Here is a 23,446-nt window from a genome sequence, read left to right on the forward strand (position 1 = left end):
GTTTTATAGGCGGCCGGGTGCAGTGGCTCAAGCCTGTAATCCCAGCACTTTGGGAGGCCGAGACGCACGGATCACGAGGTCAGGAGATCAAGACCATCCTGGCCAATACGGTGAAACCCCGTCTCTACTAAAAAATACAAAAAACTAGCCGGGTGAGGTGGCGGGCACCTGTAGTCCCAGCTACTTGGGAGGCTGAGGCAGGAGAATGGCGTAAACCCGGGGGGCGGAGCTTGCAGTGAGCTGAGATCTGGCCACTGCACTCCAGCCTGGGCGACAGAGCGAGACTCTGTCTCAAAAAAAAAAAAAAAAGAGTTTTATAGGCATTGCTTTATTAAATTCTCACAGCAGTTCTGTGAGGCGGACACTGTGGTTCCTCACACCCCATAGTTGAGGAAACTGAGGCTTAAAGAGCTTACATAATCTGCCTATAGCCATACACATCTAGCAGTGGTAGGTCTCAGACATGAAAGTAGATCCAGCCTATTGACTGCATCCTATTGTATAATCATCTCTTAACTCTTTAGGAAAAGATGAGAATAGAGCTCCAGTTTATTCTTGCTGCAGAAATTTGAAAATTATGGGACCATCAATCTGTTGTGAATGCTGTCTAAAGCAGATCTTATCTCTGAGAGTTATCAAACTGAGCTGCTCCAAAGGCTTGACATAAATTACATGTTAAACGTATAGTAAATTGTTTCAGACTTTTAATTTCTGTTCTCTTTTTGGTTCATGACACTAATTTCACATCTGCAAATTTTTTAATATAAAGTCTGAAGGATCAATGTGAAAAACTTGTATCCTAATCTGGCTCGAACTTCTACTACAATGTGAGAGTATTTTTAAAATGTGGTATTATGAGTAATTGATAACAATAGTCATAGCCCTATCAGAATTCCTTTCATCTTAAAGAATTGCCCTAAGCATTTCATTAGGATTTTGCCTCAATCACTATATTTTGGCCACTCACATTAGACCATTTTAATTATGAAAGAGTTTATAAAATTCGAAAAAAGTGTCTTTATAACCATATCAGTGATAAGATCAATTTAATTTTAGGTTACCAATTTTGTAAGAATCATGACAGCTCAATGTTAAAACTGGTAAGCACTTCAAATTTTTACACATATCATTTCTTAGAAAAGTAAAATAATAATATACTGCAAGAGCATGTAACTATAAGAACCACATGGAAAAATATATTTCAGGCTTTGGTATGTTTAAAGAAAAGCTTCTACAATTCTTAACATTGAAGCTTATCCACTATAACCCTTGACTTATTTAATTACACTTTAATTTTACATTAGTGTATCATCAAAATTTTGCCTTTGAAAGAAAATGTTAAAGCATGTAAATGGAAGAATGTGAAGATATCTCCCTGAGGTTCCCTTCCAGGGGACTTGTTGGTGTCATATTTTTACCTCTGAAATCGGTTTTTCATAGACATCTTCTCCTATGGATTTCTCCTGGGCAAGAATGGCATCTCGGTGCAGGACCCGCAGCACTTTCTCTGGCTCCGCAGACCCGTAATGAGCCTCCAGAACCTCAGGTTTGGTTTTCTCCGTCTTCAGCATGTGGATCACATCTTCTCTGGCCTGTAATAGAAAGTGCAGCAAGATCAGACGATTGACAATGTAAATCACATCCTGGGCTCAAAATATCAACAGAGAGCTTATTGAATACATCCCCATCTTGTCAGGGCTATTGGCAAATTCACTGGGTATTCTGTTCTTTTTTTTTTTTTTTTTAACTAAAAGCAGATTGGCAACCAGATAGTCTGCTTCAGGTTGCTAGGAAGCAGGCAAGCAGAAAAAAGGATTTGTGCTAATATTAACTACATAAAAATTGCTTTATCTAAGTAGCAATAATTCGGGATGGGGTAGGGGAGGGAGGCAAGCAGGGCTGGTCCTGGGATACTTAACCTGTTTCAGTGCGCGTGAGGTCAACGGCAGTCTAAAATCTTCTAGTTTTCTGTTGATGTTCTCAATGTAGTATTCAAATCTGGTTTAAAATAAAACCCTGCTGCCTCCATTCTAGTTATAACTTCATGTGTCAATTAACAAACAGCCTTTATTGGTGATTTCCTGTTTCTCATTAGGTGATTCATTTTGCACAGAAACACATGGTTGAGAACTCATATGATGCTTGGATGTCCTTTTCAAATCTAATGTATCTAATGTATTCACAATAAAGGTGAAATTTCACCCCTTTAACATCCAGACTGTCAGTTAGATGAGTCAGCTTGGTAGGTCAGTTTTGTTTGTTTGTTTCTTAGCACAACGTATTACTGAAGCTTTCAAGAAAACCACGATTGTAGGCTTTATATCATACAGTCTGTGGTTCCCATCACATAATGCAAATACACCTGCTTATGTTTTGCACTGGTTAGTAGGGATGATCTTTCTACTTATGATGGAGCTGACATTTGCTGAATGTATTTCCATATAGGGACACACTTGGAGCTGTTTTTCCAGTAATGGTGATGGGTAAGAAGTGCCCTGACTTCATTCCAACTTGTACTAAAAAAAAAGCTGGTTGGGAACAAAGTTTCAGCCTATGACAATGGAATAGAGTTTTCTCCTATATTGATGCTAACTGTGGGACTGAAATTATAAACCTGGTTCATTATTATGATATTCTAAAGAAGAGAGCTAACTAGTCAACTATGAGTGTTCACGATACGACCGTTATAAAGTTTGTCTTTCTTGAGGTTTCTCACTTTTGTTGCTTTTTCAGTCTCCAAATTAATCTAATTCCATATGGCTACAGAATAATTCATTACTGAGATGTCAATGAACTGGAATTTGCAGATTTGAAATGTCTCTGCCACATATACACATGTTCACTTCAAGACAAAAATGGAAAATATGCATTTTGAAGAACCTGGTGGTTTAGAATGTTAGTGAATATTGAAGTCAGGAAATAGTTTAATGGAAAGGCAATGTGTCTCCATGCAGGTTGAAAGAAGATAAGCACAGATGCAGGGTCAAGTTAGCCTGTACACTGTGCTCATTAGAAAAAGGTGCCCACTTTATCCAGGAGACACAGCCCTGAGTCAGAGCACAGCTCACCTAGTGAGTGAAGAGCAGGCTGTCTTTTAGCCCTGTTCATCCTTTCTACCAGGCACCATTGTGCAAGGCATAACTCCCAATCTATACTGAAGGAGCCTCAAGTTAATGTAGATTGCTACTGGTCTTCAGGCAGAAAGTGCTCCTGTGTTCATCTGACATAGGTGAATATATAAAGCATGTTCTAAAGTAATGATTCACAATGCTGACTGTACTGAAGTCATTTGAGGAACTCTTAAAAAATCCCAAGGCCCAGGCCGTTCCAGACCAATTACATTCTAATCTTTTGGAGAAGGACCTATATACATCAACACTTTTTAAGGCTCCCAGGTGATTCCAGGGTTGAGAGTACTGTGCCACACTAATAGACTACAAGACATAGCAACTAAATTGAATACAAATCCTTGGCATCATCCAAAGTCACCTTGCTTACTTTGGTGCAAGTGCATTTCCTTTTTCCGATCTTAAAAAGCTGTCATCACCTTTCTCCTTTAAATTATCCTCACACCCTAGGTCAGTTTTTTGCTTTGACCAAATCTGAAAGAGACGAACTCGTCTTTAAAGAAGAAACACCATACTGTGAATTTAGTGACTTATGTAATGACAGGAAAGGAAAATTTAGAATCACATTTAAAGTGAAAAAATGGCGATGATAGAAGGTTGGCAAGCTGGAAGTTCTTGATAACAAACTACTGTCTGTTTCTCATCTTTAAATCGGATGAAGTAAAGGCCATTTTCTAAAGTTCATTTTTCTAACATGTGAAATGTGAAGTCTTATAGAGCAGACATAGACTGTACTGTCCTTTGAAAAAATAAATAAAAAATTTTAATATAAAAAATGAAAAAGAATGTACTGTTGTTTATACTGTAAATTGAGATACTGATTAAAAATTTCTGAAATACTAAAAGAAAAGGGCTTAGAAGACAGGGTAGTAATATTAAGGGCTGGTTTTTTTGACATTTATTTTGTTTTTCTGTTTTTTGCTTTTGTTTTTGTTTTTGAGACAGAGTCTCAGTCTGTCACCCAGACTGGAGTGCAGTGCCACGATCTTGGCTCACTGCAACCTCTCTCTTCCAGGTTCAAGTGATTCTCCTGCCTCAGCCTCCCAAGCAGCTGGGACTCAGAACATGCCACCTTACCCGGCTAATTTTTGTATTTTTAGTAGAGATAGGGTTTCGCCATGTTGGCCAGGCTGGTCTCAAACCCCTGACCTCAAGTGATCTGCCCCCCTCGGCCTCCCAAAGTGCTGGGATTACAGGCGTGAGCCACTGCACTCGGCCTAAGGACTGTTTTTAACCTCTTCTTTTTGTTTCTACAGGTATGTATTTTCTAAATTTTCTACTGTAAATATGTAACTAGTTTTACAAAGAGAAACAAAGTAGTGCTTTCATAAAGAAAAAAGAAATACTTCATCATTCCTTATTCCCCATAAATAAAACAAAGGCATATAATTTCATAGGAAGTTCTTTTTCATGCACCCAATGCTGAGAAAGCCACCTTCATTCTGGCTATAGACAGTCCCATGCACAGTACCTAGGATTTAACCAAAGGAGGACGCAAAACAAAAATTACTCAAGGATTATTCTATGCCCTCTTTTTGGCATTGTCTTGATTTCTTTCAGAATTATTTCAAACACACCAGTAAAGCCAGAGGTAAAACAGCCACTGAGCTGGGTAAGTGTACTGAAGACAGCATAGTATAAGGATTATAGGTTTTCCCACCTAAAATTTATTATGATTTAGTCACATTCTAACTAGACAGGTGAAGGAATCACAGCAGAACTATTTCCATATGGTCTTTCCACAAATGACATTCTGAAAAAGTGTTTGTCCTTAGTTATGGATAAAGGTAATCAGAAAGTGGCTGTATCAAGTAATGTTGAGAGCAACAATGTAAACTGTATCAAGTAATGTTGAGAGCAACAATCTTACTGCTGGTTTGCCCAAGTTTACATGGCTCGAGCATAAAGAAAATTAAATGAATCTTAAAGCTATCAAGCAAGTATGAATTTTAATGAAAATATAGGAATAAAATGTATATCATGATAGAATGAGTCCAGCTTTGAAGAGACTCAGAAATAGTTTCCAATGTCAGCTAAGGTGTGTGATTTGTGCAAGCAGTTAACATTGCTTGGACCTAATTTATCATTTATGAAGTTGGATCATAATTTTCTTACATACTTGTTGTTAGATTAAAATCAGATGTAAATATATAAGATGTCTAATATAAAACTTGGCATACAGTAGGTGCTGAGACAATAGTAATTATATACTATGGTTTCTGTTAGATCTCCATGATTAAATAACTTTTTGCTGCATGAGTAGAAAAGGAATTTTATAAGATACATTTTTCACTAACCAAATATAACATGTAAAACTGATATTGTTAAAACTGTCTATATATTTCACAATCTACTCTTAGGAATAATTTTTTCAAAAAGGAATTTCAAAATCAGAGCAGTCTCTCCAAAAGTTATTTAATCTCCCTGACTGTTTCCTTGTCTGTAAAGTGGGGACACAACCCCTATACATTATAGGGACTGTGTTAGGCTCTAACAAGATAATGCAAATAAAGTACTTTTAAAACTGTAAGCAGGTAGCTATTTCAGTTTAATCATTTAAGTTATTCAGTTTAAAAATATCCAAATATTATTGGTATTGATCATCTTGACCCCAAACTTCCCAATTCTCTTAGAAGACAGTTTCTTGTGTTCCAACTGATATCAAACATCTATTACTTTCCTTCCCCGAAATACACTTTTGCTTGAACTGTATTAATTGTGATATGCTACATCTACTATATATTTCATCTTAGTTTAATTATCCTAGATACTAATTACTGAAGAAAAAGAGGTTATGGTGATATAATACAGTGCATTTATTTACAATCACACTATTCACTATAAATTTACTAAAGCCTCTTTAATTGTATAGTAATAATCATGGAAAGAGGCCAGGTGTGGTGGCTCACGCCTGTAATCCCAGCACTTTGGGAGGCCGAGGCAGGTGGATCACCAGAAGTCAGGAGTTCAAGACCAGCCTGGCCAACATAGTGAAACCCCATCTCTACCAAAAATACAAAAATTAGCTAGGCGTTGTGGTGTGCGCCTGTAGTCTCAGCTACTTGGGAGGCTGAGGCAGGAGAATCGCTTGAACCCGGGAAGCAGAGGTCGCAATGAGCACAGTGAGCCGAGATTGTACAACTGCACTCCAGCCTGGGCGACAGAGGGAGACTGTCTCAAAAGAATAATAGTGATAATAATAAAATAGTAAATCAATAAAATTGTGGTATCTAATCAATGTATTAATGAAGATGACTGTGTGATCACAAATTTATTTTACTATTTGAAACAAATGATTCGATTTATGTTAAAAAAAGATTCTATATTTTGGGGAGAAAACAACTTTACATCTCCATTTCTGAGAAACTTGCAAATTTTTCTATAAAAGAATAAAGTTCAAAATGTAAGAAAGCTTCTGCTCTTGAGCATTAATATTTTCACTTAGAAATTTATCTAAAACAATTTGTTAAAATCCTAGCATGTGGGGAAGCTGCAAAATAGACCACTATATTTAAATACATGTAAAATGACCCAGAGGAGAATGCTTTGAAGATGACTCTACGTTCAACTTATTTACTCCTGATGATAGAGAACAAATATGAGATTAGAGTAGAGAAACAGACACAGTTGTCACACCATTCTCTTCCATCAGACATAGTTCTTCTTTGTGCCAGTGGAGGTGTAGGGAGGCCAAGAACAAGGATGTTCCATAAATACCCCACAACTGAAACTGCACCAGGTGGAACAAGGGGTTTCTCAGTTGACTGGATAAGAAGCTGATTCAAAACATGTGGGGGCAGCTCTGTGAAGCCTAGGGCCCACAGGTGAGTGTGCAATTCATTGTATAAAGTCAATGGAGTGAGTCTGCGCTTTGCTGGAAAAGCAGGAGCAAATTGGAGGATAGAATAAAACATACGACAGGTGGAACCCACACAAGTAGCATAGGTTCAAAAGAGGCTGAATCCCATCACTCCTTCAATAAATATTTGCACACATTTACTTTGTGCAATGCATTGTATTCAGTATTGGAGAAATAACTGCATCCTTGGGAATTCAAGTCTGGAGAGACACAAACAAACAATTGAGAGGTGTTTACAATATGACATAGTAAGCCTTCGGTGGAGGAAATAATTGGGGCTAAGGACATCAACTAGAAGAACACTTAACTTGAATCTGAGCTAACAGAAGAGGCCTCCTGGATTAAGGACCTGAAATCTCATAATGAGTACTTGAGCTAGCGAAAGAAGAGGTAAGGTAAGAGTGCTCTAGGCCCAGGCAAGACTGTATACAAAGGCCAAACAGATTTAAATGCATGGGATTTTGCAATATGAGACCAGAGTAATAAACTCATGAAAAGCTTTGTAAGCCATGCAATGAGTTTGGATTTTGTCACAGAAGAGCAAGAGGCTTTGGAGTTTTTGAGCAGCAGGACAATGATGGTCAGATTTGTGTGCTGGAAACATCATTCATCTGCTATGTTAAAAGCACAGAAATTCTAAGTCAGCCAGTCTGTTGGTGCAGGCCAGGAATTGTGTTTTGAAATATCTCTATAGGTGATTCTAAAGCACAGCTGCACTTGGAAATCACTGCTCTAGGACAGATGATCAATTCAGCATCAAAAATACTTAAAACTTTGGCTGTGTTAGCTCAAGGTTCTTGGCAGGGTGGTCTGATTCCCAGGGACTTGGTTGCCTCAGAGGTTTCTTGCTGTTCTCCCTGTGTTGTTAGTCCCTGATCTTTCTGCACCAAAGAATCATGGCCATTTCCAGCCAGCAGCCTATATGAGGAGGATCCCTGAAAACTGCTGGAAGTGTGTGCCAGTTCTGGGCAAATGAGGGTGACCAAACATCCCAGTTTGTCTGAGACTAAGGGAAGCTGAGTCCTGTGAAGTCGGACTTCTGCAAACCAGGACAGTCCCAGGCAAGCCGGGACAAGTTGGTCACCCTATGACAAACACCAAGCCAGAAAGAGACTGGATATTCCATAATATTCCTGTGTCTAGCAAGGCAGCCACAAATGGGCTTATTATGCTCAGGAACTGAATTTCATTGATCATGTTTCCAAAACTTAGCTTTTTTTCAAACGTACAGCACCATTACTAATTATTATGTCTGATGACAATTTAACTGTATTTTAAACTTGCGCAGCTTTTCTATCTTTGAATGAAAAAAACATAATGAGTAGGAAAGAATGCTTAGTTCTTACGCTCCTATGACATAGCTTCTTCCACACTTCTAAAATGGGGGTGGTATGCCCACGAGCCTTGGAGCTTGGAGATAAACATGGTGCATCCTCTTTTAGCACTAAGATTACTGAAAGACTTGGGGTGGGTGATAAGTAGCTTAAAACTCAGAATATTCATACAACTTTAATATTCACCTGAGTGTTCAGAACAAAACAAAAGACATAAAAAAGCATTTGCTTCAGCAAGGCAGCTTGGGACAGACTCTTAGACGATGTAACCATCACCCCAACATGATGATCCACTCACTTGGCTGAGAGGAAGCATAGCCAGTGGGAAGTTTAAGAAGCCTGCCCTTACCTAATGACACTGCACACTTTGAACAAGGCATTCCTGCCAAAAGCTGTTGACTTTAAATAATGATGAATCCATTTTGAGGAAAGGACAAATCCATTTCTATGCTTACGGAAGAATGACACAGTTCCCAAGCACTATCACTTCTTGATATTATTTAACTTCTTAAACATGACCCCATTGTTGCAGTGAGTCAAGGAGCCCTAGAAAAGACAGTTCTGGAAGATCAGTAACATATCCTTTCTGTGATTGCTTTCCCATTCTGCTTTCCCATTCAACCACTCTGTATCTACTTACATATGGTAATTTATTAATTTACTTGTCTATTTCCTTCTGAGGCTTTGAGCTGCTGTGAGGACTGTGACTGCTGTGGGAGACTGTGTCTACAGCATCTAAAAGTAAATATTTGCTGAAATAAAGAAAAGTAAAATTAAGTGATGTGAAAGTCAGAGAGGCATAAACTGGCACTGAAAATCTCAGAACAACCTTAACTACTTAGCTTTGTTCAAAAGATCTAAATAGTTACATTTTGTCAACCTCTTTACTCTTTCAACTGATATATTTGTCTGTACTTTGGGAGTCTTCTCTTCTTCTTTTTTTCTTTTTTTCTTTTTTTTTTAGACAGAGTTTTGCTCTTGTTGCCCAGGCTGGAATGCAGTGGCATGATCTCAGCTCACTGCACCCTCCACCTCCCGAGTTCAAACAATTCTCCTGCCTCAGCCTCCGAGTAGCTGGGATTACAGGCGCCTGCCATCACACCTGGCTAATTTTTGTATTTTTAGTAGAGACAGGGTTTCACCATGTTGGCCAGGCTGGTTTCGAACTCCTGACCTCAAGCAATCCTCCCACCTCAGCGCCCCAAAGTTCTGGGATTACAGGCATGAGCCGCTGTGCCCAGCCTACTTTCTTCTTTTTAAGTTGATTCCAAAAAGAAAATATGTAAACTGAATAAGGAAAAATAGTACATTCCACCAGAATGCTGCAAGAGGAAATGGACTATCTTTAAATCTCATACAAATTGAATTATATTATTTACCTGAGTTAGATAAATTCTAATATTATAAACAGATTGAAAGAAAAAAAGTTATGTAATGTATAATGTTATTAGCTGTTACTATAGAAATTAAACCCTTTTTTTCCCTGAATTTTAGAAATCAATGTTAACAAGATTCGTGATACAACTATGTACAAGAAGAACATTCAGACGTGGTTAGGTTAAAGGCCACTAGGGCTAAAATTGTGACTTTTCTTCTCTTTGGAGAAATTATTCTCCACAACTATACAGTCAATAGTAGCCTAAAAGCCTGTATAGAGCTTGTTCATAAAAGAGTAGCACTTCAGACTGAATATCTACCAAATCTGTTATTAAAATATCAGAAACAGATGCAATTTCTTATGTTAAAACCTGCTTTGCCACCACCATGATAGCTTGAGTTTTTAAATGTAAAATCCTCAAAATCCCAATTATGACTTTGCAGAAATAGAAAAATCCATAAATTCATATGGAATCTCAAGGGACCATGAATAGCTGAAATAATCTTGAAAAATAACAAAGTTGGAGGTCTCACATTTCCTCATTTCAAAGCTTACTACAAATTTACACTAATTAAAACAGTGTGGTACTGTCATAAAGACAGACATATGATCAATGGAATGGAATAGAAAGCCCACAAATAAATTATTGCATATATAGACAAATGATTTTCTACAAGAGTGCAAGATCATTCAATGGGGAAAGGAGAGTCTTTTCAACAAATGTTGGGAAAACTGGATATCCACATGCAGAAGAATTAAGTTGGAACCTTTCCTTGTAGCATATACAAAAAGTAACTCAAAATTGATAAAAATGTAAGAGCTAAAACTATAAAACTCTTAGAAATAGCACAGGAGAAAAGTTCCATGATATTGGATATAGCACTTATTTCTTGGATATGATACCAAAGCACAGGCAACAAAAGAAAAACATATAAATTGGACTATGTTAAATCTAAAAACTTCCTTGTGTCAGAGAACACAATCAACAGTATGGAAAGCAACCCATAAAATGGGAGAAAATATCTGCATATTGTATGTGCAATAAGAATTAATATCCAGAGACCGAGCGCGGCGGCTCATGCCTGTAATCCCAGCACTTGGGGAGGCCAAGGTGGGTGGATCACCTGAGGTGAGGTCGGGAGTTCGAGACCAGCCTGATCAACAATGGAGAAACCCCCGTCTCTACTAAAAATACAAAATTAGCTGGGCCTGGTGGCGCATGCCTGTTATCCCAACTATTTGGGAGGCTGAAGCAGGAGAATTGCTTGAACTTGGAAGGTGGAGCTCATCAGCTGAGATCGTGCCATTGCACTCCAGCCTGGGTAACAAAAGCAAAACTCTGTCTCCAAAAAAAAAAAAAAAAGAATTAATATCCATATCTAGAATATTAAAGAACTCCTATGGAAAAAAAATTTTAATGGGCAAAGGACTCAAATAGACATTTCTCCAAAGAAGATATACAAGTGGCCAAAAGGCACATGAAAAGATACTCAATATCACAAACACAAATCAAAATTAACAATGAGATACTACTTTACACCCAATAGGATGGCTATCAAGAAAAGAAAGAGAGAGAGAGAAAGAGAGAGAAAGAAAGGCAGAAAGAAAGAAAGAAAGAAAGAGAGAAAGAACGAAAGAAGAAAGAAAGAAGAAAGAAAGAAAGAAAGAAAGAAAGAAAGAAAGAAAGAAAGAAGAAAGAAAGAAAGAAAGAAAGAAAGAGAAAGAAAGAAAGAAGAAAGAGTTGGTGAGGGTACAGAAAAACTGAAACCCTGGTGCACTCACTAGTGGTAGAAAAGTAAAATGGTGCAGCTACTATGGAAAATAGTATGTCAGTTCCTCAAAACTTAAAAATAGATTACCACATGATCCCAAAAGAAATGAAAGCAGGGATTCAAACAATATTTGAACACTTGTGTTCATAGTAATATTATTCAAAATAGTCAAAAATAAGAAGAACCCAAGTGTCCATTGACTGATAAATGGACAAACTAAATATGGTACATACATACAATGGAATATCATTCAGCCTTAAAAAGGAAGGAAATTTTGACATGTGCCATAAGATTGGTGAACCTCGAAGATGTTATGCTAAGTATAACAAGTCAGTTACAAAAGGACAAATGCTGTGTGATTCCACTTACAGGTACTTAAGAGTAGTCAAATTATAGAGAAAGAAAGTAGAATAGTGGGTGGTTGCCAGGGCAGAGAGAGCAGGGGGAAACGGATGCTATTTTTTTAATGAGTAGTTTCTAGTTTAGAAGATGAAAATAATTCTGGAGATGGATGGTGGTGATAATTGCACAACACGGTGAATATACTTAATGCCACTGAACTGTACACTTGAAGATGGTTAAAATGGTCAATTTTATATTGCATACATTTTACCACAATTATTTATTTATTTATTTATTTATTTATTTATTTATTTATTTATTTGAGATGGAGCCTTGCTATGTTGTCCAGCCTGGTCTTGAGCTCCTGGCCTCATGCAGTCTTCCCATCTCAGCCTCCCAAAGTGCTAGGGTTACAGACATGAGCCACCACGCCTGGCCAACAATTTTAAAAAATTTAAGTATACATTCACCTGCCTAAAAAAATCAACTAAGAAAAGAAAATTAAAATCTTTCCCAATTTTCTATCTAGAGATTATGTTTTTGGAAAAAACTAAAATTTCAAGCTGGGCGCAGTGGCTCAGGCCTATAATCCCAGCACTTTAGGAAGCTGAGGCTGGTGGATTTCTTGAGTCCAGGAGTTCAAGACCAGCCTGGGCAACATGGCAAAACCCTGTCTCTATAAAAAATGCAAAAATTTGCCAGGTGTGGTGGCCTGTGCTTGTAGTCCCAGCTACCTGGGAGGCTGAGAAGGTAGGATCACTTGAGTCCAGGAGGTAGATCACATCACTGCACTCCAGCTGGGGAAACAGACTGAGACCCCATCTCAAAACAAAACAAAACAAAACAAAAAACTAAAGTTCCATGTAATAAATTATAAAAGTTTAGTCATAGTTCCCTGTAATTAGTCATCCGAATGTCACTGTCATCCATGGATTTGAATGCATTTTTATTATGTGGTTTTCTCCTTTTTTCTATTTTACACACATTGGGATATTAATAGTGTGACAGCTGCAGTGTCCTGGATTAAAAATTAGATAAGGTCACAGGTTCCCCCATGCAGCGCTATCATCCTACAGTGTATAATTTCTTAAATTCCAAAAGACTGCAAGCTCTCAGTTCTATGCTAACAAAGACCTTAGGCAGAGCCCTTAAACTGTCCACTTGTATGCATAATCAGCAGATAGGGTCCAGCTTTCTGTGAAACAGGTGAGAAGCTGATTTTTTTTTTTTTTTTGAGATGGAGTCTTGCTCTGTCACCTAAGCTGGAATACAGTGGCACGATCTCAGCTCACTGCAACCTCCACCTCCCAGGTTCAAGCAATTCTCTTGCCTCAGCCTCCTAAGTAGCTGGGACTACAGGCGCGTGCCACCACGCCAGACTAATTTTTGTATTTTTAGTAGCGACAGGGTTTCCCCATTCTTGGCCAGGCTGGTCTCGAACTCCTGATCTCAGGTGATCCACCCGCCTCGGCCTCCCACAGTGCTGGGATTATAGGCATGAGTCACCATGCTGGGCCAGTGAGAAGCTGAATTTTTTAGAACATGGGAGAAGTCATTGCTAAGGTACAACTAGATAACATTTTCTCACAGTGGATGTTTATCAGCTCAGTAAACTTAATCCCCTCAACACAAACCAGCTAGATGAGACCCAGGACAAATCAAGCATCTCTGGTACAACTCTGTTTATTAAGTTAAATTTTCTTCACCTCTTTCTTAATTTTCTGCGATTGCCTCCTTTTCAGTTGTCTCTAGAATTATTTTCCCACCTCAAGGGGAAATCCTTCTGTGTAATTCCATCTGGAAAACTGACTGGCGGGTGGCCTTGTCACACAGCTATTTTGCATGAGGCTCTTCCTGGGAAAGAACTCATCCCCAGGGAAGAAGGGCACCATTTTGGTTGAAGGACAATAGAACAGGGTCAGAGGGGAAGGGTGAGTCTGAGTGCAGCACAGTGTCTGTCACTCAGACTCCCATGTAGCCCACCCCCATCGACCCTTGCCTGAGTCCTGGGGTGAGGGATTGCCATGAAAGACCCAAGTAAAAACTAGAGGAATTGGTAAATTAGAATTCAAAGCACCACAGCTTCAGCAGTTAGGGGGGAAGGTGAGGAAGAGTAGCCCTGTCTATAGCTTACATCATGCTCTCAGTGTAGACATCAGCCTGAGCAGCCTCCAAGTAGACAACAACTGACATAAACAGAAGAGAGAGTCTTTGGGGCACACACAGCCGTGTTGGCTGTGCACTTACAGGGGCAGTCATCAGACCCACAGCTGGCTGGAGAAGAAAGGGCAAATGACAAATGCCAATATTATCCCAGAGAAGTGTGTGGAACATGTGTGGGTCATTTTCTGATTTTCTGGGGTCTTCCAAGGCTTATGAGATAACCTAAAGGAGCTTGGCATTCTCACCGAGCAGGAGGGCGCGGGGACAAGAGAGGGAAAGGACAGCTTTATAGAAGTCTTTGATCTTATTTTTATCCTCAGACTGGTGAGGTCTGGAGATATGGGTAAAGCATTTTCAAAAGAGAAACTATATTGATCAAACAAAATAAAACTACATTGTCTAGACAGAATTTATATGAGGTTTATTTGAATCACATAACATTGAATTTCTTTGGGTTTACTGTGTTTTCTGATCTATTCATTTTAGCCTCTGACCTAAGTGAATTCTACACTTATACATTTGACAAAGGTAATAAAACTACTGTTGATTTTTTGGAACAAAAATGCAAGAAAATCTCAGCCATTCTGAACCTATGAGGAATGTCACACTGGATATTCACTTTTACAAAAAAATCAGAGTTAGCATGCCAAATATTAGATATTTTAATTTTAAGCATTTGGGCACAGGTACATCCTCAAATGTATTATAAAGTTCCCCTCCACTTAAAAAATATATAAGGTACATAATGTCTTTTTGAAAACTCAGGGTGGTCCTTATAAGTATCAATTTTCTGATGTACTGAAGATTAATATTGTTGTGTCCTTACTGAATCCACTTGCTTTTTGTTTTTCTTTTAAAGCAAGTTCCTGATGTAGACTCAGAGCTACTTTTTGGCTTAATTTTACTCCTACTCAAGAGATGCAATGTGGTAGAAAGAGCATGCCCTAGGGAATCTTGTGTTAGAAATATGCGTCGGTACTACTGTTAGTGTGACCTTGAATGAGTGAGTTAGCCTCTCTGAGCTAATGTATACAAAGTGCCTGGTAATGTTGGTTACCCTGCACCCCTTGGGAGTCAGACAAATTATAGCTCTTCTGTTTACTACAACTATGTGACCTTGGGCCAGTTAGCTCTGAATTTCAACTCCCCAACCTGCATGAGAATGAACTATTTGTGAAGTGACTAATATAGTGCCTGACATACAGTGAGGCCCAATGAAAGGCAATTTCTTCTCTCTCTTTTTTTTTCTCTGGTAAGAGCAAATTGCCTGATCCACTGGGCAACATAACCAAAAGCCTTTCCATAAACTGAACCAATAAGTCAAAGGCTAAGGCATTTTTTTTTTCTCATCCCTGTTGTTCCCAATATTCAGTGACTACCCAAACCATTCATAACAACATCTCTGATTCCTGTGCAATGAACCTAGCAGACCACTAGTAACCCTATGTCAGCTTGTGCCAGCTTGTACAAATAGTGCAAGTGGAGGCCTCTTGTACTATTTGTTGATGTGATTTAAAGAGGCAGCTCCCTCTCTAATTCAAAAATTTGGACTACACTGTTTACAGTCTGCAGTTCCCTCATCACCACTGTCAAAAGATTACATTACGGCAGAAATATCTTACTATTTTTTCTAAACTTTTCTTAGTATTTTTTTAAAATCCAGCATCAGTAAGAAACAATACTACATAGCACATTTTGCTAGTACTCATGCTGAAGGTAAGTATTGCCCATATATGAAGGATGCAATGAAAGTCAAGCCCTCTGATTTAGGAAAGGAAAATAAAAATAAGCACAAAAAATAGAAATGTTAAATTTTTTAAAAATTGCATCTTTAACAATATTCCCGTTGAGTTCCTACTTGGAATGTCCTTTTTTAAAAAAAAAAAAAAGAAAAGAAACTAGACCCTTGAGAAAAAGGTCTACTTATGTATGATTTGTGATTTGTTAACTGCTTTTCATGGGCAATATTTGGCCTTACAAGGCCTGTTTAAAATGCCAAATAGTCAATTGCATTTGCTTGTAAAATTAACTTGCCTTTTCAGTATATTGGATCAGAGATGGGACACATGCAAAAATGTTTTGAACACCAACATCTCATATGTCCTGTTACCTAAGTGTTATTGTTTAGGAGATACGTGATGCTCTGTGACTTGAGAGTGAGCATAAAATTTGGGGAACTGCCATTTCTGATGGCTGATACTTCCCTAATCACAATAGTCACCACTTTGTAATTACAATTGCGCCTTTCTCCCTTCCCACAAGACTGAGAGCACTGAAGGCAGGAGCCTCTTGTTCTCTTTTGTGTCCCTAGCTCCTAGCACAATGACTGACACAAGTGGGTGCTCAGTAAACATTTGTTGAATGGTGTGTATGTGTGTATCCTACTTATCCATCAACAATTTATTGTGCTTCTTCTTTTCAAAGCATGTACATTTTCTCCTCTGAGGACAGAACTGCTTTTTAAAAAGCTACCTTTTTGCCCTTCACTAGAGAAAGTTTAGATTCCAAAAGATACCGACTTATTAGTTTCACTTATGTTCACAAAATTTCTGTCAAATGTCTCCATGGTTCAGATTCCTTACTGAACATGAAGAACAAATAGAAGTGAACGACAGTTGATCCTCATTATTCACAGTAGTAGTTATGTTCTGTAAAGTTGCCACAAACATGAATTTAGTGAATACTGAATCATTGCTCCCCGGGGAAACAGAGTTCGATTCCTGTGAGTCTTTCTTCACAGTATTTTCATCAACCAATCAATACATTACTTTATTTTGTGTGTTTTTCTGTTTAAAGGCATCTTATTTTATAAAAACTGTTAATTAACATTGAACTCATGATCAATGACACTATGTCTGAAGGACTCATGTCTGAAGGAAACTTACCTAACACACATGTTTTCTCCTTAAAGCATGTCCTACACTTAGGAACACTAGACAGCACTTCAGCACTCTGCCTGGGGCCATTTTAAACAGCAAAATCACCAACAAAAACCACAGAAATGTGAAACATGTGGCACTAAATAGACAGCAAAAAAGATACTTGTCTACGATATGAGAGCTGAAACAAGAAGGCAGAGAAAAGCCTGTTCGGCCTCCGTTGGGAACATGCACGTAGGCAACACAAATTTTTGGCCGCTCTGTGCATGTCTGGGAATGGCCATGAAAGCACTGCAAGTATTGATTTGGGGATTACAAATAAAAAGCTTCCCCCATCTCCCAGTCTCCTTGTGACTGGAGGGGGTTATGTGACTAGTTGTGGTCAATAGGCTATGAGAAATGATGAGTGAATTGATGCATAACTCTTCTACTTTTCTCTTCCTGTCCAAACAACTAATGGACATGAAGTGAAAACTGATGGAATTTTCACTTGATGGTGAAAACTCCATCTGGGTCCCTGAGTGACTACATGGAACACAAATCACCCCCTGTTCCCATCAAATCAAGTTGGACAAACATAGTAATGAGAAAAAATTTGGCCACTGGTATTTGTAGATTAATTTATTATTGCAGCATGTTCCTGTCTACCCTTATTAATACTGAAATTGATACCAAACTAAGGGCACCAATATAGGTTTTGCCACCACCAAAATCTAAAATATAGAGCTGATAATATGTAGAGTAAAATGTATGACCCTCATTTCAAAGATCCTGATTCAGGAATTCAATTCTATTTCTTTATCTATACATAATACCTGAAAAAATGCTTTAGAGATCATCCAACTTAATGCTCTCATTTATGAATGAGAAATCTAGGCTGAAGTAAGGTGAATAACTTAAAATATTACCCTTGAAAATGAATTAAATGTTATGAACTTCATAAAAGTAAGTTGTTATTATTGCCTACCGCCTACCAAGGATATACAGTTGGTTCACAACCAAGCTATGACTAGAACCCAAGTTGTTTTTTTTTTTAATTACTAGGTATAAATGTAGTTTATTACTCAGTTTTTAAAAATATAGAAATACATATTACAAGGAATATTGACTGGAAGTTGCTGATATTCAGATGCCTTTTGCAAGTAGAAATAAGCGACTGTTTCGTTTGCATTACTGCTTTACACAGAAGCTAAAGATGCCTAATGGAGGCAGAAAAAGAGAGACAGAGAGAGAGGGGTCTATTATTGAATTTCAGACTTATTCAAAGGTATTAGATAGATTGCAATGGTCAAACCAAGGCCAACTTATTGGGAGAAACAACAGAGACTCTGAGGAAGCTCACTCTTAGGGAAGAAAAATCTGGGATGGGAAGTCAAACCCAGCAACAGGACCCAAGTGTTGGAGAGGCTGTTGCTGACTTCACTGCTCCCTCTTGTAACCACCACCTCCTCTCCCCTTGGTTTTATCTGCACTGGCCTCCTTGCTGTGCCTCAGGCTCTCCAGGCATACTCTCCCCTCAGGCCTCTGCCCCTTTGCCTAGAATGCTCTTCCCCCGTGGTGTGCTCTCCCATCTTCTTCAGGTCTTTATTTAAATGTTAGCTTTTTAGTGGAATCTTCCCTGATCTCCTATTTAAAACTACAATCCTCATCTCTGAAATATCCTAAGGCTTTTCTTGTCTTTCTTTTTCTCCATAGGATTATTATCTTTTAACATATCTGTTTGACTGACTTACTTTGTTTCTTGTCTGTCTCCTCCTGTAGAATGTAACTCCTTAAGGACAGAGATATTTTGTTGTTGTTCAACAAGCTTTGTTTATGCTTTATCCCCAATGCCTAAAAATAGTATCTGGCAAATAGCAGATACTTCATAAATATTTGCTGGATGAATGAATGAATATACATGGGTAGTTATCTGACTTCTGAATACAGGAAAGACTTTCTCTAAAATAACAAAGAAAAAAACAGAGATTCGAACTGTAAAAAACAAGCATAGCCAACTAAAAGACAAAAAAAAAAAAAAGAAATATTTGTAACAACTATGAAAGATATAGGGTAACTATACTTAATTATAAAGAGTTTACGTATATCAGTGAGAAGAACCCTAAAGCTCAAAAGAAAAATGCCTGAAAGGTATAAATAGACAGCTCTCTAAAGAGATATAGAATGTTCATTAAGAAACAGTTCAACTTAACTAACAACTAAAGAATTATAAATTGAAACAATAATGAGATACCATTACTCACCTCTTAAATCAGGACAAATTTTAGAACTATAATAGTTATTACAAGTGAGAGTTTGATAAATAGGCATTCTCATAATTTTGTTGGGAAGACATATGGCTCTAAAAATAACTTGGCAACAGAAACACACAAGTCTTCAAAACCATTTATACCTTTTAATTGAGTAGTTTAAAAAGAAGGACAAAGATTGTTGCACAAATACGATGTTATGTTTAATAGTAAAAAAAGGGAAAAATAAATATTTAATAATAAGGAAATATTTGAGTAAAATGTACTATACCCATAGAATAAAATGTTAAACAAAGATTAAAAATTATATCCCAAGGGTGGCTGAATGATGTGGCAAATGCTTATTATAAATATTTAAAGTTGCATATATACTGTGCTTGCAATTATGGAAAAAATACATGTGAAGAAAAATACCCACCAAAATAGCCACAATTATTCTTTTATGTTGGTAGAATTATGGATGATTATGAAAACCTTTTTTCATAAGTTTTAAGTTTTCCTAAATCATTGTTTTTCAAACTTGTTTTTGTCCTCCTAAGGAGACTTTTTAGGTATTTTTACTTGTATTGTCCTCTTTTGAAATTTTAATACCATAGATATATCCTGTACATATATTTATGTTCTGTGATCCTTTTGAGGGCCATAAACCATTGTCACATCTAAAATTTATTTACCACCACCCTCAGAACCAAATTTCACCCTCTTGAGAACAGTAGTGATGACACTGAGAATGCATATTCTAAATAATCTATACCAGACTGGTTTTACTTTGATAATTAGATACAATTTTTTTTTTTTTTTTTGAGACAGAGTCTTGCTCTGTCGCCCAGGATAGAGTGCAGTAGCTTGATCTCAGCTCACTAGGGTTAAGACCTCCACCTCCCGGGTTTAAGCCATTCTCCTGCTTCAGCCTTCTGAGTAGCTGGGCTTATAGGCGCGTGCCACCACACCTGGCTAATTTTTGTATTTTTAGTAGAGACGAGGTTTCACCATGTTGGTCAGGCTGGTCTCGAATCCCTGACCTCGTTATCTGTCCACCTTGGTCTCCCAAAGTGCTGGGATTACAGGCGTGAACCAGTGTACCCGGCCTACAATTCTTTTAAAAGAAAGTGCTAGGTATTTCAGCTCAAAGGACTAAATTTCCAACAGCGGAATTTCTGGTCTTCTGGCACCTGAAATTTTGAAACAATGATCTTTCTATTATACCTAAAATTGCTTGTATAGTAGATATTTGTTCTAGCTAATATAAGTCTGACTTTGGATATGTAGATTTAGATATGTAATATATTTTGCAGGAAAGGACAGAGTTGAATTTAAAAACAATCAATTCTTATGTTTTACTCTAGTGTGGACAAAATTCCTTTCAGGAGCATTATTTAATTTACTACTTCTTAATTCCAATTCTATAGATGAAGAAATAAGGCTCAGAGAAAGTAAATAGCTTGACCAAGATCCCGTTAGTAAAAAACAGAGTTATCTAACTCCAAAATATTTGTTCTTTCCATTATATGTTGCTGTAGGTGTTAATAACAATTTTCAGTGAAAATATGATGTAAGCACAGACCTAAGGAAAGTCCTGGAACAAAACTCACTGGGTAATGTTTCCTGTACTAACAATCATCCACAAGTGGTGCCGTCTTTAGCCATCTGGTCCAATTTCCCCACACTACATAACTTGATTGGCTTCTCATGGTCTTGCCAACATTTTTTGAGTATTGCCATCTTTTTTTAGTAACTTCCTTAAAGATGCTGCACTTCAATCTTCAGGCCAGGGCACGTGAGGCAGTGAACCCAATCCCGTAAACTTCTCTGACTCTCCAAGACCCCTTGCCAAGCCACTGCTGCTGGGAGACAGCCCTAGAGCATGACTTCTTGCAATGCGCTTTGAAGTAGATAAAATATGCACTCACGGACATCTGTCTGTTATTTCCTGCACTCACAGCTTTGTTCTGCTTTATTGCCAGAGAATTCTATGGATGATGTCACTTTTTTCTGAAGAGAACAGGCCATCAGAGCTTTTCACTGACATAATTAATTATCTGTAGTTTGATTCTGGGCCAGAAAATTCTCAAGGCACAGCCCCTAAAAGAATTAACTCTACTGTGCTTGCTATTCTTAAACTGTTAAAGAAACAGGGTACCATATCTCTTTTTTTCTCAGACACTGATAATGGTATTTTTGTTCAGTGATATCAAGTAACAGAAAGTGAACTGGGGCACTATTCTATGATTTCACAAGGAAGACCTTCGGTTCAATGGGCAGTAAACTCTAAAGGTCGCTACAGATCAAGTATACAAAGCAAAGCTTTTAGGGCTTAGTCTTAAATGCTACAGGAATGCATCACAATTACTGAATAGACTTTGGGGGATCTTGTGAATCTGCAGGCAGAAAAATGAGATCTCAACCAAAACTAACCATGTTAAATTAGCCACAAGGTGAAAGGCTTCAGTTTATCAGTCACAAAAACCTAAAACATCAAATATATTTAAACCTTACAGGAGATAAGAAATTACCAGAATGGTGACCATATATTTTGAGAGTCTTCGCTTATGTTTTTATATAGATCTAAAATGAATTAGCCAGTTCCTCATAAGACTTGTTACTCTCCATTCTGCTGGGTTTCAAGATTACGTAAATGCACTGTTCTTTGTCTCTTTAAAAGTGGAGCTCTGTGGGGGAATGATGGACACTGTAGATGTCATAAGGCAGTGAAGGGGCTCTGTGGAATCAGGGAACTTCAGTCATTTCTGTCCCTGCTCTTCACTAGGTGACTAATAAGGTAAGATCTGGGAAGTCTCTCAACTTTCTCAACTCTGGTGGAAATAGCAAAATCCTATTTAACCTAAAGGATTAATTGAGACCATAGGTTTGAATATGCATATAAATATTGTCCCCCTAAAAAGGAATTGTTATTTGTGGTATCTTCTACTACCTTAATTCTGCATAAATGAGTTTGAATTGTGCTCTCTCTGAATGAATTTACAGTGGTAAGTTATCTCTTTAGATCTATCAAAATTTAAAGACAAAATTATGACATAAAAATCTTTGTTATAAAAAAGTCAACATTAGAGAAGTGGTTAAAGAAAAAGTGAAACGTATGTGCTACATCCCCCCACATTCCACTCACCAAGGCTAATTCTATTAATAATTTGAAGTGGATCCTTTCAGAATTGTTTTCTCTATAGATATACAAATGTAGTAGTAGCACACGCATTATCTCCCCCACCCAATAACATTATGAAGCACTTAGACAAGTAATGTGCAAAGTGCTTTTTAAACATTATCTCATTTAAACTTCACATAACCTTATCAGACACTGTTATTATCACCATTTTGTAAATGAGGGTTCTGAGGCAGGTGCAGAACAGTTCAGTAATTTGCTCAGTCACATTAACTAATAAGTGGTGTCAGAATGCGAAATCAGGCAACCTAACTTCAGAGCTGGCAATCTTAATATGATACTTTATAAATTTGCCATATACATACATCCATATAGAACCTCTCAAATACGTACCACTTAAAAATACGTGTTTTTTTATTCAACAATAGAATGGAAAGGTCAAGGAGAATTAAATTTCATTGCAGCTAATACTCATTTTACCATAACTGTTATGTCTTGCTTATTTCATTTTCATTAAATTAATCGAGTCTCTTCTATTTTTATGTTCATTTCTCAATTGAGTCTTTTTCAGTGTTCTCAATTTTTTTAAACCTGAATCTATAACCTAAAATTTACATCAAACTCTAATACAAAAAAAATTCCAAGGAAAAGATCAAATAATTGTGTTGGACTAGAATTTTTAAAGTTTACTTTGTTAACTTTGTTTGAAATATCACTTTCTACTGTGATTTACGTCTGTAGTAATTAAATCAAACCTTTACCAGACATCTCTGATTTGTCCTGCTCCCCTCTTTAGATGGAAGTTGACAGACTTAGCTACTTCTTCTCTTTCCTTTAGCAGCTCCACATCATAAATGGAACAGTTAGTTATCTATCTCTCTCCCTCCCCCTCTTCTTACATCCTTCATTCCATCTGCTAATTTATTCCTTTAGCAGCTATGTGCAAAGTATGTGGCTAGTTGCTGTGGTGAATCTCATATGAGTAGGACATAATCCTATGTTGGTATGACTTTATAATTTAGTAGGAGCAAGATTGTGGAAGACTACTCCTACAGCTAGTTGTTCATCAAGCCACCTTTTGGAAGGAAGGGTGAAAGGAAAGTTCTAGAGGATGAAATAGCATTGGGAAGTCTTTAGGAATGGTTAATCTTAATTCCCGTTTTTTGACCATCTAATTGGCTCCAAGCCTTAGCAGACCATCTGATTTATAGAATCAGAATA

General features: G+C 37.5%; 1 protein-coding gene across 3 annotated transcripts in view; it reads right to left on the reverse strand.

The window, feature by feature from the left end:
* Positions 1–23,446, reverse strand: part of FILIP1 (filamin A interacting protein 1) — a 232,981-nt gene that overhangs the window by 71,955 nt on the left and 137,580 nt on the right. For all 3 annotated transcript variants that reach the window (XM_033217691.1, XM_033217690.1, XM_033217689.1), the window contains exon 3: positions 1,419–1,592. In XM_033217691.1, coding sequence (XP_033073582.1) covers positions 1,419–1,592 — 174 coding nt within the window. The remainder of the gene's footprint in view (positions 1–1,418; positions 1,593–23,446) is intronic.

This window comes from Trachypithecus francoisi, unplaced genomic scaffold (assembly GCF_009764315.1).
Source record: "Trachypithecus francoisi isolate TF-2019V2 unplaced genomic scaffold, Tfra_2.0 Lachesis_group10, whole genome shotgun sequence".
Lineage (NCBI taxonomy): Eukaryota > Metazoa > Chordata > Mammalia > Primates > Cercopithecidae > Trachypithecus > Trachypithecus francoisi.